Source organism: Mytilus californianus, unplaced genomic scaffold (genome assembly GCF_021869535.1).
Source record: "Mytilus californianus isolate M0D057914Y unplaced genomic scaffold, xbMytCali1.0.p SCAF_4, whole genome shotgun sequence".
Taxonomy (NCBI): Eukaryota; Metazoa; Mollusca; class Bivalvia; order Mytilida; family Mytilidae; genus Mytilus; species Mytilus californianus.
The window spans coordinates 120463979-120482349 of NW_026262690.1; the positions used below are offsets into that span (position 1 = coordinate 120463979).

Consider the following 18371-nt stretch of genomic DNA (forward strand, 5'->3'; position numbering starts at 1 on the left):
CCCCCCCGGTAAAAAATGATAAGTCCCTAAGGAGGCTATTTTGCCGGAGCCGGTAGAATAGTACCGAAGAGGCATGATTTTGCCGGAGCCGGCAAAATAGCCACTGATTTTTTAGAAATCATGATTTCCAAGGTAAAAGTTGAATAATCAGCCATAATTGTAGTTTATTACAATTAAAGATATATCACCTTCCCAAGCTCAGTTCTGCATTATATAGAGAATGGGTTTTAGCTGGGACTGTTATACTAATAGTTAGTATAATAGTCCCAGGTTTTAGGGTATGATGCAAACTGTGACATTATGTAAAATCAGAGGAATATATCAGATACTACTTAAACAGCATGCATATATATATAATCCATTCTACGTTTATAATAGGTTTTCATAGCCTTTAAGTTATTATAAAATCAGTCAGTCTTAGCCCTGATGTAGTTAAGTCAACCAACTTAGCTATTTATAATCTTATGTTTTATCACAATTTTCGCAAAACTTAATTCAATATATATGAGTGGGTTCGTTTCTCTTCCCCAAATGCTCTTAAAGGATATTCACACCGCCCCCTCCCCTTTTTACTCTTTTGCATTTTTTCGTGCTGTTTATTTGTCAAAAATTGAATTAGCATATAAACTAACGATATAAACTACGTTTATTCCCATAAAACCAATAAGATACATCAAAATAAAAAAAGGCTGATGAGTTATTTATAGAAATTCAAAGACCAATCAAATTAAAGGACATTCGGTACTTTTCTACGCTTATCACATTGTGAAAGTACAAATATGTTGGAGGGTTTGGCTTAGATGACAGTCAACTACAACAGATCGATAAAGAAGCATGCTGAAGATACAAGCAGGAATATTTGTGTTCTTTTATTTCTCAATTGTAAGTATTTTACTTTTTGTGTTTGCTTGTACATAATTGTGCAATAACAAAGCTGTTAAGAAAGGGTACGTGTCACGTCATCGAACAGTCAACGACATATTCTATCAACACGGATAAATTTGTTTTGAAAAAGAAAAGAAAACACTCTAATTTAGTGACATTAAATACTTTGTGTCATTGTTAGTGGCTTGTCATAAAAAATATCCCCGATGTACAATGCCAAGAAAATGGACAAACTTGTCACTTTACTTATTTACTAATAATGTCAAGATTTCAGAGCTGTTTTTGCTATTTAAAAGGTATATGTATTTATATGTACATGAATATTCTCACTTCAGTTTTCACTATTTATGTATTTCATATAAAACCACAATTTTCAAAATGTTATTCTAAGTTAATTTATACTAAATCATAGACTTCAAGAAACACTATATTATTATTAGGTTTATATTAGTTTCTGGTGAAGCATTTTCATATGGACTTGTATATCTACAGATCAGGCCTTTTCTGACCTGAAGACAATTGTCCCTATGATTGTATTTTCATTTATGATCAATGAAACAATATTACCCCTAATAATTCTGTGTCTTTCAACATTATTTTTGTAAAAATCCAACCTTGAATTAAACACTTCCATTTTTTTTGGGTTAAAAATAAGAATAAATATATGAAATATTTATAGCAAAAATTTGTTTGTGACAAATACTTATGTCCATGCACTAAGGACATGAAGGATGTTCTCCAAATCTATATTTTTAATGACATAATGTAATATATTTCAGTGAATTTGTAGAATGTTATTTTAGATATATAATTATCTTAAGGACATTTACAAGTGGAAACACACATATTTATTTTAAGGATATATACCCAGCATGGTAAAGTGAAAAAAAAGCAATTTATCATATAAAGCCATATAAGTGACACTGGACTACTTTTTAGTATTTTTAATTCATTTGCAGCAATTAAGCATTATGAATGTTCCATGATGGGTACAAAAGTGAAATAAAACTGTTGTTAAAATGCAAAGGCTTAATTTGTATCTGTTGCTTTTAAATTTCTGATGATCTTTTCTATTTGTACAACTCATTTTAAAGTTTTCTTTCATGGTAACTCATAGGAATACTTTGTGTAAATCTAGATATATAAAAATCTTTTTATCTATCATTTGAATAATTGCAAAGGTTTGCCAATCTTCAGAGAGTTGAAAGGTACATGAAATTGTCCAAGGCAAAAAGAAAATAATTTTTGAAATGAATTGATTACCAATAACAGTCGTTGACTGACAGTAATGTTTTATTATAAATGAACAATAAATGGTCATAATGCTTTAGCCTATAGGCATTATATCTATACAGCATGTACAGTACAGTTCAATTTAATCATTCAAAACAATTGTCATTTAAGACAGGTCAATAATCATGGAGAGTATGCAGTTTTTTCTTGAGGGAAATATCGCTGTGATTTAGCCATTTTGTGCTATGGTGGTGTAAAGCAAACATTATTCTATCAATTTTTTGTTTATTACCTGTCGAGGTGTTTTTATTACTTAACATATAAATGTGGTAGTGAAATATCAGATTGAAAGCATTACTTTTTAATTAGATTTTTTAAAACTATTGTTTTTGTCATTATATCTTATATTCAGAAACTCATTATACAATATTAAGACTAATAGTTAGGTTGTTGCAATATAATCAGAATGTTAATTTTAAAGCAAAATATACACTTTTAAAAAATGCTCTTTTTCTTTTGAAATTTTGACATTATTTTACTTTTAAGCATGCAGTTTAAGTATTAATTTTTTTATAAATAATTTAAATAATATTTATTTGCAGGAAGACATTAAAGTACAATAAATAGTTATGGCAATACAGATATAACATTACAATATACAAAATGTACTAAGTCAGGAGCCTGTAATTCAGTGCTTGTCGTTTGTTTTTGGGTATCATATTTGTTTTTCTTTCATTATTTTGTACATTAATTAGGCTGTTAGTTTTCTCGTTTGAATTGTTTTACATTTGTCATTTCAGGGCCTTTTATAGCTGACTATGCGGTATGGGTTTTATTCATTGTTGAAGGCCTTACAGTACCTATAGTTGTTAATTTCTGTGTCATTTGGTCTCTTGTGTAGAGTTGCCTCGCTGGCAATTATACCACATCTTGTTATTTTTATAAATACTAAGCATAATTTCTTATAAAAAAAGCTAAATGATACATATGGAATATAATCAAGTGTCGGATTAAGCTTGCATACTTCCTGTTTTTGTTAGACATGTATTAAAAAACGTGCAGTTAATTTTAGAATTATTGCTGAATTGTGATTTATATATATATATATTTATCTTTATAAAAGGTTAAAAGTAGGCATAAGTTTACATGGTTTAACAAAATCTCTATATTCTCTTATCTAATTTCAAAACCTGTAAGTTACACCATTTGATAGCTCAATTATCAAATGGTGTAACTTTCATATTGAAATGAGATCCTATTGTTAATAGGATCTCATTTCAATATGGCTATTTCACTATGATGTAGAGTATATGGAGTAGACAAATGATCACAGATTAACATTTATAAACATGATGAAGAAACAAATAATTATTCATTTACTGAATTCATAGCTTCAGAAAAACAATTACAGAATGTTAGGGGCATTATTTTGTTCCCAGCTGCTATATACATTGTAAGGCCAAAACTCCTATAAGGATTTTTGTTTAAGATTTCACTACCTATGCTATTTATTATTCCTTGAAGTACCTACCATTCAGTTGCTACTGGCTTTTAGTAAATTGTGATATGGAACTACAGGTTTTCTCATACTAAAAGTCATGAAGGTATGAAAATTGATCAAAATAAAACAAAATCCCAAGTAACTTCCCCTAAACACACATATATTTTTCTTTGGTCTATAGTGTTTAACTATTTTTGCTTATGATCTATATTAATCCAAGCTTTTGAGTTATTGACTTTGGAGAGTATTTTGCTCTGAAAGACTGTCTATTTGTTTCTATAAATATTTTTTTGTTTATTCTGTGCTTTTTGTCCATTATTTTCTTTTCTGTTAACCCCAGCTTCCAGACCCTCATGTATTATTGATAAAGCTGAAGAAATAAAAGCATTTGATACCGTAAAATGTTGTCAGACAAAAATTTAAACCAAGTGAAATTTTGTTCAGTGCTATCTTGTACTCCGGATTTTTGTACATGTGAATTTTTACATTTGCTAAAATTCAGATACCAGATCCAATGGTATAATTCAGCATTTGTTAAAATTTGTCAAGCACAATATATTTTGTGTTTAATTTCATACTATTTGCTTTTCATTAATAAAATGTCACTGGAAAATAAAACAACCACAAAAACTTCTCTATTTACCATAGCATTTCCCCAATACTGTAAAATATATAGAGAAATATGGATTTTATATTCCCACGATAAAACACCTCTGTAATGTGTAAGATAGGAGAATTAAAGTCTAATTGTTACTATCTGTTTACTGCATCACATTTCCCATCAAGGATGATTAAAAAACAAGAGAAATAAATATACTGTAAAAGACAAGTCATGTCCGATACTACCTGATTAGGAGTTCCTGATTAGGTTTCAGAGATAAGAAATAAATTTCGTCTCATGTCAGTTCAGTTCTTATCTTTTACTGGTATTGATCATTTATAGGTCAGGAAAAAATTAATTAGTTTCCAATCCAGTTTTCATTAACAGCATCTTTGATAATTAACTGTAACTAGAAAAATAATCATATCCTGTCTTTGATTTGAAAATAATTGATATTAACGCTTGTAGCTTAGACTGTCATTGGCCGTAAATTACATTCATGTTTTTGCATATGAAACAATCCATATTCCTTATTCAACATTTTCGTTAAGGATTATTTTATAGGAACAAATGCAGGGTTTTGTCATTACCAATTGTTTACAACTCATCAAGATTTGATGAGGGGATAATGGTGTTTTAATCGTGTTAGGTGTCTTCAGTTGACAGAGAATTCTTTTTACTAGCTTAGCTTAAAAAAATAACGCTATTGATTTTGTGTTTCTATGAAAATGATAGTCAGCAAGATGATAGCTGACTTTGGTTATGAAGTTCGAATAATTTTATTTAACACTTTCACTGTGTATGGTTATTTACACCATAATGCCGTTAAATGTTATTGAATATCCTGCATTTATCATGCTTTTACCATAAAACTATCAAATTGCTGTAGCAGAACCTCTTCTTAAATGATTGAAATACATCATAATTTTGAATAAACCTAGTATTATGGAGTAATTAGACTGTAGATTCAGAAATTTTCAAGATTCTATCATTATTGCAAAAAATGCCACACTCAACGGGAAAGATGTTGCAAAAATAAAAACTGGCATTTTAAGCTTTGATAGCATTATTTGTATGAAACAGCTACTGAAATAGTTAAACATTTTTGTCAGTTGTCAAAAATATCGCAAGCAAAATTTTCTTGATTTATAGTACATCTCATCATGATAACACCTTTAGGGGTATATTACTAATGATAAGTATATATTTTGTTACATATTGCCTTTCTTTCCAGCATTACCTTGTACCATGGCTTTTATGTGTTTTATCAATTTGAAAAATGAAATTTTATTTTTCAAAGACTATATTTTCCTCAGTTTAACAAGTATATAACCCTCTTATTTTAACTTCAATTAATGAATAATTCTTGTTTGATTTGCATATATATATATATATATGTATATATTTACAAATGCTTAAATGTTTTTAGTCAGAATTTTTCCCTTGGTTTACACAGCAATAGGCCATGCTGCCAAAGCTATTTTTGTAACCTATGTAAACACTTAAGTCCATTTTACTGTGCTATATTCATAGGGAATACTGGGGCTCTTAGAAAAATGAAATTGAAAGAAATGTAAAAAATGTTTGGGTTAAGAAGTATAATGATTAAATACAGTTTTCTTAAAGGGACACCAGCTATGAGATATGAAAAAATAGAATAAGATTTTGTTTGGTTCAATCATTAATATAAGTGAAATGTTGAAATAATAATTCGTTTTTAGCAACCAATTTGGTTCAATTTTGTCAAAATAAGCAAAGAAACATTGCTGATGAATTATTCACTTGCAAGTGAATAATTCGACCTCATTGAATCCCTATTCATGTGACCTTCAATTTAACCCAATAGCTAAATATTGGTTCCTCATGTATAAATCGTGGCCAGCCATTAAAAGGAAAAGAATGTCAACATTGAAAGTGAAACAAAGGTAAACCATTTCGTTGACTGATTCGATCCACCAAAACTCATTCTTATACAGGTAAAAACGATTATTAACTTTTTATTTAACCTTTAACATGAAATCAAACAGACCTAGAAAAATTCAATTACACGAGGTCGCTAGTTATTTATATTTATGTTTATGTCTATATTGGGTTATATGACAATCAGCAGTCTCCAGTGGTCATCTCGAAAGTTATTTAGATGGCGTCTTAGACTAAAATACACACGAAATTCTGATATATATTATCGAGTACATGCAGTGTTAACTGTTTATTTCAGACTTATTGTAATTTGGATATACGTTTTAGTATGTTATTAATCAAATATGAGAATTTGAGTCAAATCAGTGAACATAAATTTGACAGCTAGTGCCCCTTTAAAGTAATTGATGTGTTAACTTTGCTGCTGACTCACAAACTCTACATTAAAGCCATTCACACTTTTTTTTCAGTTTGTGAGTTAATGAAATATGTATCTCAATTTCTATATTTGTGAATAAAAGGACTTAGTATGATGTGAAGTGTCTAAAATTCTTGAATTTTTGCCTGTTATTCTCTATTCTTTATATTTTAGCACCCCATTATTTCTTTTGCTTTGTATTTGGACTCATTTTTCTCTTAGTGTGACCCATTTTTCTCTTTGTGTGACCCATTTTTCTCTTAGTGTGACCCATTTTTCTCTTAGTGTGTCACAGTTTTTCTCTTAGTGTGACCCATTTTTCTCTTTGTGTGACCCATTTTTCTCTTTGTGTGACCCATTATTCCTGATGATTCTGTAAACCCCATCCAGACACTCATTTAAAAGTTCTTGATATTGTGGGATATATATCACTAAGTTGATATGTAACTGTAAATCTGTTTGATTTATAAGGGTTTTTATATTATCATACGGAATTTGACATATTGTGGAAATTTGATTTTCAGTTCAGCTGCTAAATTGAGATTTGATTTAGATATTATGTAATAATTGTGTGTACATTTAGACGTGTGTGTACATTTAGACGTTCTTAATGTTTTAATTCCTATTTATGGAATATGATTCACTAACAATAAAAGAAATTGCATAGTTTATAAGCAGGAAAAAGTGACATGTAAAAATGGATCGTTACACAGATTATCGGAGTACTGCATCTCTGTTTACTAGCCTATTAGAGTGGCATTCCATCACCTACAATACATATAGGAATATAGAATAACCATACATTGTCTTGAAAATATAAATTTTATTTGTACAAGGCTTAAGAAACAGGTAGAAAGCGAGTACAAATAAAATTTATATTTCGAGACAATGTATGGTTATTCTTTATATACTGCAACTCCTGTTCCAAATGAAATATTTAGGGTAAAAACCATCATTTTTTTAATTTGGAGCGAACGACGTGAAAATTCCGCAAACCTGTACCTTTTAAAGATGTCATAAATAAAACTCTACGGAAACCCATTGTCAACATCATAGACAAGACGATATACGGTCAGTGACAGTATATCTCAAATGATTATACGGTCAATGCTATTTGCGCAAATAGCACAGCTGCAGTATATATATTTATTTTATGCTAAGATGCCATTCTACATGTTCTATGTAATTGGATATCCTGCATTTATCATGATATACCATAAAATAAGATAAAAAAAACCCCTCCTCCTTAATTATTGAAATCTATCCTTTTTCTTCAACCATAATATCTTGGTGTAAATTAGATACACCAAATCAGGCTAGCACCCTTATGGGTGTATCAGTCATTCTGATACATGTTCTTTGAAGGATCCTCAAGAATAAAATCTTCTGATAATCTCCCCCTTTTAACAACTGGATTTATAGATTATCGATGGTTTTTCAAACGAGAGAGTGTTTCTCAGCTACAATCTCATCGAGGGGCCCTGAGATGAGATTTGGCCGAGAAACATCCTTGAGTTTGAAAGACCATTGATAATCTGTTTATCGGTATTTTGCCTATGACGTCCTTGATGTTTACATTGACAACATTGCATGCGCCCCTAGTTTCTGACGATAATTCTCTATCTCAAGCGAGTTGTGTGATATGAAAAAATATCGCAAATAAAGATCAAAGGAAGAATACACAGAATAGCGATAAATTTTAAGACATAATTTCCTTATGTTGTGCTCACCTAAGTCCCAAACATTGTTTTGATTTTAATAGTACATTTAATAGCTTGTGTAAAAATAATGTTGTCACTTCAAACCCTCAGGTATCTTTTGTTACATAATTTAGGCTTGTTATTTATTATTTAACTAGCTCGGAACACCTTTTTTTCATCTTTTTATCATCTTTACAAGTGTTTGCTATATAACTACAATTATTATACAATTATTATAACATAGATGATTAAAGATGCGTGGAATATAAGGTCACCTCTCAAATCAGTCCCTGACAGATGAGTCTGCAGGGTGTATAAACATACCTGTATTGTTTTATGCAAATAGAGAGATTTATTAGCTTTTCATTTCTGTTAAACTAAATGTTTTATCTTTCGGAATTTTGGGTTCTCAATGTTATCCAACTTTGTACTTCATTTGGCCTTTTTTACTTTTTGAATTTGAGCATCACAGATTAGATTTTTTGGAGACAAAATGTCCATCTGGTTTACAAAATTGATGATTTTATTTATAAATTTTGTTGGATAAATATCCTTGATAAAACTAGAACTGTAATGGTTCATGTAAATTGAATGATATAACAAATTACGCTTAATTAGATTGTTTATACATTAGTCACTGGATTGTATATACCTATAAGATTGATTGATATTAGTAGGTAATGTACATGTTACTTTTATGTTCATTTATCAATACACATGACAGTCTTACATGTTCAGTAATGTAAGTTAATCTCATTTTGAAACTTGTGGAAGAAAATTTCAGGTATTGATTAAATGGAGTAAGAAGTAACTGTATTGTGAAGTCTTCCGGTGTTTTTGTGTCACAGAGGATGTCTACAATTGAGGGCAAAAAGGGCAACAATTGTTAAGCAAAAAACTTCTTCCTGTCTAGTGGATAGTTGTTTCATAAATGACAGTCATACATCACCACCTTATTATTGTATAAATAAGAGAAAATTTACAGTATCTTTTCACTACCAATAATCACATTTAAAAAACTTACAACTTAGTCAAAATCGTCATTGGAGTTATTGCCCTTGAATAAAAATTTTAATCATTTTTTTTATGCCCCATCTAGGGGCATTATTTTTTCGGTCTGCGTCCGTTTGTCCATCAGTTCATCCGTCCGTCCGTTCGTCTGTCTGTCAGTCTGTCCCGCTTCAGGTTATTAAAGTTTTTGGTCAAGGTAGTTTCTGATGAAGTTGAAGTCCAATCAACTTGAAACTTAGTACACATGTTCCCTATGATATGATCTTTCTAATTTTAATGCCAAATAGAGTTTTGACCCCAATTTAAAAAACAAAGATAATCAGCAAACTATATGTAGTTAAACAAATAGTATTTGTCAAATACATGTTCATGTACTGACTAAAACTGTGAATAGGAAAAATGATCAGCAACACATGATCTTCTAATAAAGCAGATTAATAGGCCGAGTGGTCTAAGTAGTCTAACTACTGTACCACTAGCCTGTTAACATTGAGGTTGTGAGTTCGAATCCCGCATGTGGCAGGTGCGCTCGGCTCCAATCTTGAATTGACATGGATTGTCAGTTTTCTATCCAAAGGTTGGTGGTTCTCTCAGGGCACTCCGGCTTCCTCCACCAATAAAAACTGACCACCATGAAGTAGCACAATAATACTGAAAGTGGCGTTCAACACCAACCTGTCAATCAATTTATGAAATGAATCAATATGAATGAAATCATCCAATGACTCCTTACAGGACTTTTTTGACCATTTTTTCCATCTCTGCTCATTTTAAACTACATGAACTACTGTTTACAGAAACTTGGTCTAACCAAAATGATCTGCAATACATTGTACATATTTAGGTCAACACAGGTTCAAATCACCACAAATATTCTTGTTGCATTGTATCAATTGTCCTATGCAAAAATGCCAGGTGATCAATGATACAAGGAGCCTCTAGTTTTATTAAATGTGAAGTACATACTATTTGATTCTGTTCTGTATCATTTCTGAAATACTGTCACAAACTGTTATTGGATCCAGATATTTTGAGCACAAACAATAAACATATAATCTTAAGCCTCTACGTCGTACCATTGATTAGGATATATCCATCCATATAGTTTAATTTTCAAACTTTATAATTCATTTTAAACTTGAAACTATTGAGACTTGAAGAATATTGTAGTCAACATGGTAAAATGGTAGAATCTGTGCCTCTATTGTTTTAATGGAAAATGCCAAGTGCAATGTTCTGAATGGATATGTTAGGAAATTACATTTATTAAGACAAATTTAATAAAAGTGATGGAGGTATATCAAAATTTATCAAACTGGTCAGATCAGCATACATGTAGATTCATACAGAATTAGAGATGTACTGAGTCTACATCGGCATCAAAAGTTACAGCGATACAATTTTTCTTCTCTTCTCTGAAGATAGTTCAATTTTCAAATTTAAAATTTGTTGTGGTGGAATCTGTTTCTCTAGTGATTTTAAAACTACAAGTACATTTAGACCATATAAGGGCAAAATTTATCTTTTTTTTCAATTTTAAACATAAAGATAGTGTTATTTCTATATGTCTGAAGACTTGGTCACTGATTTTCATGACATCACACTATAGAAAGGAAAGCAAACAATTTGATGTTTGACCAATGATGATATTGAGGTTAAGTTATCCAAACCTTAGTTATAAAAAATAATTAACAGGCCAGGGAAAATATAAATTGGCTAAGAATTAAAGGTTAATCTCACCTCAGAGTTATATGCTTATAATAAAGAGTTTTACCTACTATTTATCTTATATTAAGTTATATTAAAGAAGTTTAAAATATCTAGTTTCAAATATGTGCATTTGCTCACCTTAAGCGTACAAATTACAAAAAAGAGTAAGGACTGCCTCATAACTTTGTGCAGGAAGAACTCAACAATGGTTCTAAATATCTATAGGCTTCTAGAATAACACGGGAAACCGTATACATTTTGCAGAAAATGTTTAAGAACACATGTTTTGGTTCTTTGTCTAGTGCTTTTTATGCCCCCACCATAGCGGAGGGAGAATTAAGGTTTTCCCTTGTCCATCCGTACGTCCGTTTTGGATACGTCCGTTTTGGATATGTCGTCCGTCGGTACGTCCCGAAATAAGTTTCTGTTCTCTAACATGGGTTTCCCTTGACCAAATGTTATGAAACGTATACACAATGCTTATTACCATGAAACACAGATCAAGTTCGAATTTGGGAGGCGTCACTTTTACAGTTCTCTAGTTATATCTCTTTATAAGGTTATATGCAAGCGGGGATATCATCTGTGTCCCTGATGGACACATTCTCCATTTATTTAATCTAAAAAAAAAAGCTGAAGATACAATGGGACATTCAAACAACTCATAAGTAAAAATAAAACTGACAACACCATTGCAAAAATGAAAGACAACAAAGAGAAAAACAGCTCTACAAAACACTAGATAGAAAACCTAAAGACTGAGCAACACAAAAAGGAATTCGTTATAAAATATCTTGACTATGCTGTATACAAATGTACAATGTTTAAAGTGGTATTACAGCTATTTCTGGTGAGTGAAAAATTCATCCAAAATTCACAAAGAGTGATGTTTAACTGATTCACCTTGTGTATACTGTAGATACAGTGAAACAAAGAGTCGATGAGTCCATATGGTTTACTAGTACGGTACCCTTAGTTATTTTGAAACAGGTAATTAAAGTACTTCTATAAAATTGAAGTTTACCATTAGGCATAGTTATAGTGCTCATATCTAAGTGGTTGAAATGGCAATGGTATCAATAAGAATATCTAATTATTATTGAAAAGTTGATTAGAAACAGTTTTAGAAATAAAATAAAACTAATTGCTTTCGATTGCAAATGATAGAGTGCCATAACCCTTTCTCATTGTAAATCAATTCAATGAATTCCTATGTGTAATCTTCCACTTCCTTACTAGTGTAATCTTCCACTTCATCGTGACCAGTTGTAATCCTAAAGGTTAATGTCAATGCTTTAAAATTGCAAACTGCAGAGTGAAATTAAGGTAATCTTCAAGCTGACAATGTCATTAAAATTGATTATCCCACTGTTTGAATGGAACATTTTATAGAATGACAGTTATGAGATTTAGAGCCCCTAGCTTAAAATGTGCCATTTATGAAAGGCAATATTCCTATTAGTGTGGGAGGACTTTAATACTTGTTGTTCTTTCTTTTAAATTTAGAATGCAAAGGAAAGTGCGATTGTTGCTTTTACGTGACATAACATTTGATTCAGATCTAAGTGAAAAAGGTGTTCTAATAAACAAATCCAGACAGATAAATATGAATTTCATGGGCAGTTAGTGTTACTAACCCTGAAAATTGTGTCCAACCAGTTTATAAGTTCATAAAAAAAAGTTGGTTAATAGGACAGCTAGACTTCGCACAGCAATACATTAAAATCAAAAATAACCAATACTTGTGGATTCTTGAAATGAGAAGATCTTAACCTTTATTACATAGGCAGATTGATATGGAAACCATACAACCTTTTGTAAATTTTATTGAGTATTGAAATCAAATTATTTAGGGGGAAAACTGAACACTGCAAAAAACAAGCACTTAGAATAATGAGTCCTTTGTCAAGTTTTCTTCTGTAATGGCAGCCATCTTTAACTATGCATTGAATTAATGGTATTAAAGAAAAATCATGTTAGTTAAAACTACTTAGTTGTTATGAGAATTTGATTGCTTTGAAGCAGGAATGGCTAATGGCTAATCCTTCCTGAGCACCTGGGTTTACCCCCACTCTTTGGTGGCCTTTGTGTTGCTCAGTATTTAGTTTTCTTTGTAATGTTTTGTATACTGATGTTTGTCATTTCATTGTTTTCCTTTTTTTGCCATGATTTTGTTGGTCTGTCTTTATCTAATGAGTTTTTCCAATTGGTACCTTCAGCCTCTTTTTGACTTGCCATTAGTACATTTAATGAATTGATATTTTCATCCTTCAATCAACATGTGAAACTGTATTTGGTTAGTCTCTTCTTTTAATGACTTATAATGTTCTGGTGGCACCTAATAAATTATTCTGTAGACTGCAGTTTATTTTTGTGTTTTCTTCACATGCAATGTCTGTTTCTTTGGAATAAAAATTAGCTGTGTAGGATGTACTTAATGTAGCAAGGAAAAACAATTAGCAACTTTTATCAAATTGCAGACTAATATATATATATATATACATAATATTTATATCTATGCTTTGGAAAATATATTTTCTGTCTACTTTTAAAGGTTGTACATGTACCAGAAAATTTTGTTTGATGCGTTGACGTGTTAATACATACAATAACATAGAATTAGATTCATAACATCAATCAACAAGTACGAAAAAACTGTATTTTTGTTAGAAAAGAATAACAATTGACTCCCACAAATTAACATGTCCTCAAATGTCAATAATTAATCCCTCTTTTTCATGAAAAGATCAAAGTTTGTACCAGAAAAGAAAGATTTTTTTGAAAGGATAAAACACTCCTACACTTTTGGACTCTTAATCCCTTTTTTGTTTAAGCAAAAATGACATTAGCTTATGCTAGAAAGAAATTAATCAAATGTTTATTCACTTTCATCATCGCTGTTGGAAGAATTATAAGCCAAGTTTATCCTTTCCATTCAATGGCAGCCGATTGACATGGTGTTAATCTTCTAATGTTTTTCTTTGAGGCCTTTGAAACGTCCAAATGTCAAAAACTATCAAACAGTCCATAATCTGATAAGTTTTGAAATTACTTTTTCATTATTTCAATACTTTGGGGGAAACAATTAGCTAATGGACGCCTTCTGCAGTATTTTTATTGATATATTAGTGTTTTTAAAGATAAATAAGTCTATTCAATTCTATTCAGATGGTAAATTAGTTTTTCTTAATTTCATTAAGATGAAAAATTTATGCGTTAATTTTCAGTAAAATATTAGAAAATTTTGTAATTGAAGTTAATGCAAATTTTTTCTTTCCAAGAACTTATCAATCATGTCATGTTCAAATGAAGGCATGAATAGAAAGAAACATTGGGTATACATTAATGAGACAGCCTATGTAACACTTAAACAATAATGACAAGGGACATCTATATACTCTGATAAACCAAGTACACAGAAGAACATTGATCTTATACAATGATACAAAGGTACATACGTTGAGGAAATAAACAATAAATACATTAAAGATACATAAATATATTTACATGTTAAAAATTACCAGGTATATTAGGCCAATTAAATTTAATTAGTAGATTTTCATCCAGATTTTTGAAAAAAATGGGGCGGGTGGGAGGATTTTATTTTTTAAATTTTATTTCATATGAAACACTCTTCTGACGTGTTCTTCATACATGCAAGTGTAATAATAAGCTAATATCATGTATATACATGTATAAAGAATCGTACATTTTTTTAAAATTCTTAAATAAATATCTCTGATTGGCAACCACTGTTTTACATGCAATTGCCGCTTTAGAAACCTATTAATAGTATACAACAACAACGTGGATAAAATTAATGCTCTCTTCAGTTGGACTGCCTACACCAAATTTATTTTGCTTTCCAAGCTACGGTTTGTAGTCCCCATAAAATGAAGGAAATGCATTGGTATGCAACACAAGTATTATGAGTACAGTCTGAGAATAAAATGAAACTCAAACAGTGTTGAAAAAAATAGGGTTGGTGCTTATTGAATATGCAAATATAATATTACAATGTAAAACATGAACTTAACAAAAAAGAAGTTGTTTAATGACTCTACTGAGGGTATAGGGACAGAGGGTATTTGCTGATTGTCAACAAAAAAAGACAGCCATGTGTAAATTTTAAGGGATTTGTCGACTTTTTGAACACAATATACGTTCATAAATCTAACAACTTCGTGCTCAAGTTGTGTCAATTTCTTTAATCCAGTCATGTTTTTTGTACCAATGTGTTCCACGATTCTTGCGCTTTGGATATCATTCACAGTCCAAATTTCCCGAGACAAAGTCATTGGATAAATAAAAAAAAATCCACGGTTTTCTAATCACAGAAATTTGTGAAATACCGCGATTTGCATTCTTGGACACCGCGTATTACTGGTAACCCGAATATTTAACGCCCTTCTCATAATCAATCTCTATTCTCAGTAAACGATCATATGGTGTCATCATAGAGCAGCAGAATATGTCGACTTCATCATTTTGCATGTTTGGTTGATTACTCGAAGAAATGCGAAAACCGAAATTTGAAACAGGAAGTTTTGAATGAAACAAAATTTTTGACGATTACCGGTAACGGAAATGAACAAATTCCGGAAATTGTAAATTTTTTAAAATAAAAAAAATCGGGGCGGGACGATTTCAGAGGGGCGGGCGGGGATGAAAATCTATCAATTAATTTTAATTGGCCTTAAATGGAAGGCCTTAAAATATGGGAGAGGAGGGAGAAGGTTGAAAGAACTTACACGTTTGTCTAAGCTTATATTGTGTAGATCTATGTATTTATAAATTTCCTGAACTTAAGAATATTACAATTTTTCATTAATTATATAACCTAAGTAATAAGATTTGAGGAGATAATGGTATTCATCACCAATATCGCAATCTTCACATGAAGGACTGGTTCGATTTTCTTTTGGAGTATGAGACCACCTCCCACATTCTATTGGCAGGTTATGATTTACCTAGAGGGTAGCATTTATAGTCTTCAACATCAGATTGAGAGCTGCCTATACACTACTGGTATCTCAAGCTCTAAATCATCCTGAGTTTCTTATATATTAAAAGTACCAAAGTTCTCAGTGCAGAGGGCGACCAAATTTGAAAAGTTTGAGAAAGGCAAACAATACTATGGCAAAAGGTAAAGAAACAAATAACAGTCCTCAACATAATACGTGTCTAATGTAGTGAATCTTTGATTTCAATAAGTATAAACTATGTATTACTGGTAAATTATTAAGTAAGGGATTTCGTTGCCACAAAATACTTTAAACCTTACTAAATTCTTCCATAGATACAAAGATTTGGTTTGAAAGTTTGGCTGTACCTGTAGAAATCTTATTTCATCCAGAATAGCACATTCATATTTTTACCGTGATGTTGTTTATTAAACCTGGAGATTTAGATACGATCATGGTAAACTTATCAATCCTTTAAATAAACGTATTCTAAAAGGCTATCAATTCAACATTGTAATTAAATCTTTGAATATTGTTTTTATTGGTATAAATATTGATTTTGTTATCAGTAAATTGAAACCGTACTAAATATTATTATATACTTAGTAGTAAATACAGATAAATTGTATGTGTAATACAATCATTGGCAAGCGTGCTGTATCAGCCACCCGTGATGATATCGATATCAGCACGGTTGCAAAGGCTTTATCACACCTTTAATCTGTATGACGTCACGTCATCGATTGCAGTCACTGTTGCAAAGGCTTTATCAAACCCCTAATCTGTATGACGTCGTGTCAAACCTATAATCTGTATGACGTCATTTCAAACCTCCTTACCTGTATGACGTCATGTCACATAAAAAACAACTACGTGAGGTATATGTATATAATAAAGTGTATATGATATGGCTTTTTCAATATCACACACCGTATCAACCCTCAGAGCAGAGCAGAGCTCTTGGGATTATATTGGTGTCTCGGGTTGATACGGATGTGATATTGAAAAAGCCATATGATATTCTCTATTTATTGTTATACAAATATGCACATTCATGGTACTACAATCTGTCAATACCTTTATTTTGGCATTGCACAAGGTCATGTTTTTCTCTGACTGTTAATGACATCTTTGCACTAAATCCATTGGATGTTGGATGTGTACTGATTGATATTTTGTCTTAGACACATGATTTTTTTATTAGTTGTTATTGACTTTGAACTAGGTGTCAGTAACTGTGAGTACTCTCAGATCTGTACTTTGTGTCTCTTGTTTTTAGGGATGTATAAATACCCTGTCACGTCAGGTCTGTGTTTTTGTTAGAGATTTTTTCTGTTGAGTTAAGCCCTTTTGAGCTGATTTTTATAGTTTGTAAGATTATTTTGTTCTGTTACATGTCTTTCGTTGTTTCATAATTTTCATGTTGTGCCTTTTATAGCCGACTATATGATATGGGTTTTTCTCATTGTTGAAATCGTACCAAATTTCCTTATTTTTATATAAATAACTATTTTGTCATCTAGGGAATTTGTTAGAACTTTGATTAGTCATGGCTTTACCTGTCTATTGTGGAAATTTATATAGTGACAACAAGATGTCATTTGTTTTTATTTTTATATGTTGTTGTGTTGCTGTCGCCTTTGAGTCATAGAAGAATATATATCATTATTTTCATAAAAGAACAAGAAAATCGAGTTTAACAGACATGTGCTGTGACTTTGATAGAAGCTGCAAAAAATTAAACTATTCACAATAGTGAATTGGTGCATTTTCAAAACGTAATTGGAATTCAACATATTTTGTTGGCTTGTATTATTCACAGACATTATTTGAAAGTAGTCCAAGTTTTTAGCTGATACATTGTATGGTAGATAAGAGGTCAGCAGAATTCTGTTTGAAAACAATATTTTGATAAGAACAAGCTTATCTGTTGCACTACTTGTAAATGTTTTGTAGCTGTTGATTAAGTAAAGGTAAAACGACAAAATTTGTGGGGTATCAGTTATCATTGATTTGTACCTATTAAATTTTATGCCAGTTATTAAGGAATGTATTTTTCATGCCTCACAATGTTGCAAGGCAAAATTTCTGTCCCTATCAGTATATATGTACATTCATATTTCAATGACAGTCCAAATTTCCCTGACCTTCATCCCAGAAGGCATCTATTACAGGATTACCTATTGTATTTATTGGTAATTTGTTCTCGTATTGAACATGCATGAAATATTTGCCACTGGACGTTAAGCAACTAACAATCAGTCCCTCACCTGTGATACCTGCTTGTATTATTATGTTTTCCAGTCTGTATGTCTGTCTGTTGGTTTAATTGTGGTCACATGACCTTGAAACTCAGTGCCCATGTTTATTATTATATGCGTTTATTCAAAATATATGCCAAATTAAGGTTTTGCTTAAGATTTGGTTG

At 31.0% G+C, this 18371-nt stretch overlaps 1 protein-coding gene across 1 annotated transcript in view; it reads left to right on the plus strand.

Annotated features, from left to right (window-relative positions):
• Positions 1–747: 747 nt before the first annotated feature.
• LOC127699203 (glutaminyl-peptide cyclotransferase-like) overlaps positions 748–18371 on the plus strand; it is a 45006-nt gene continuing 27382 nt past the window's right edge. The window contains exon 1 of the mRNA XM_052202970.1: positions 748–882. Within this exon, the coding sequence (XP_052058930.1) occupies positions 835–882 (48 nt within the window). The 5' untranslated portion in view covers positions 748–834. The remainder of the gene's footprint in view (positions 883–18371) is intronic.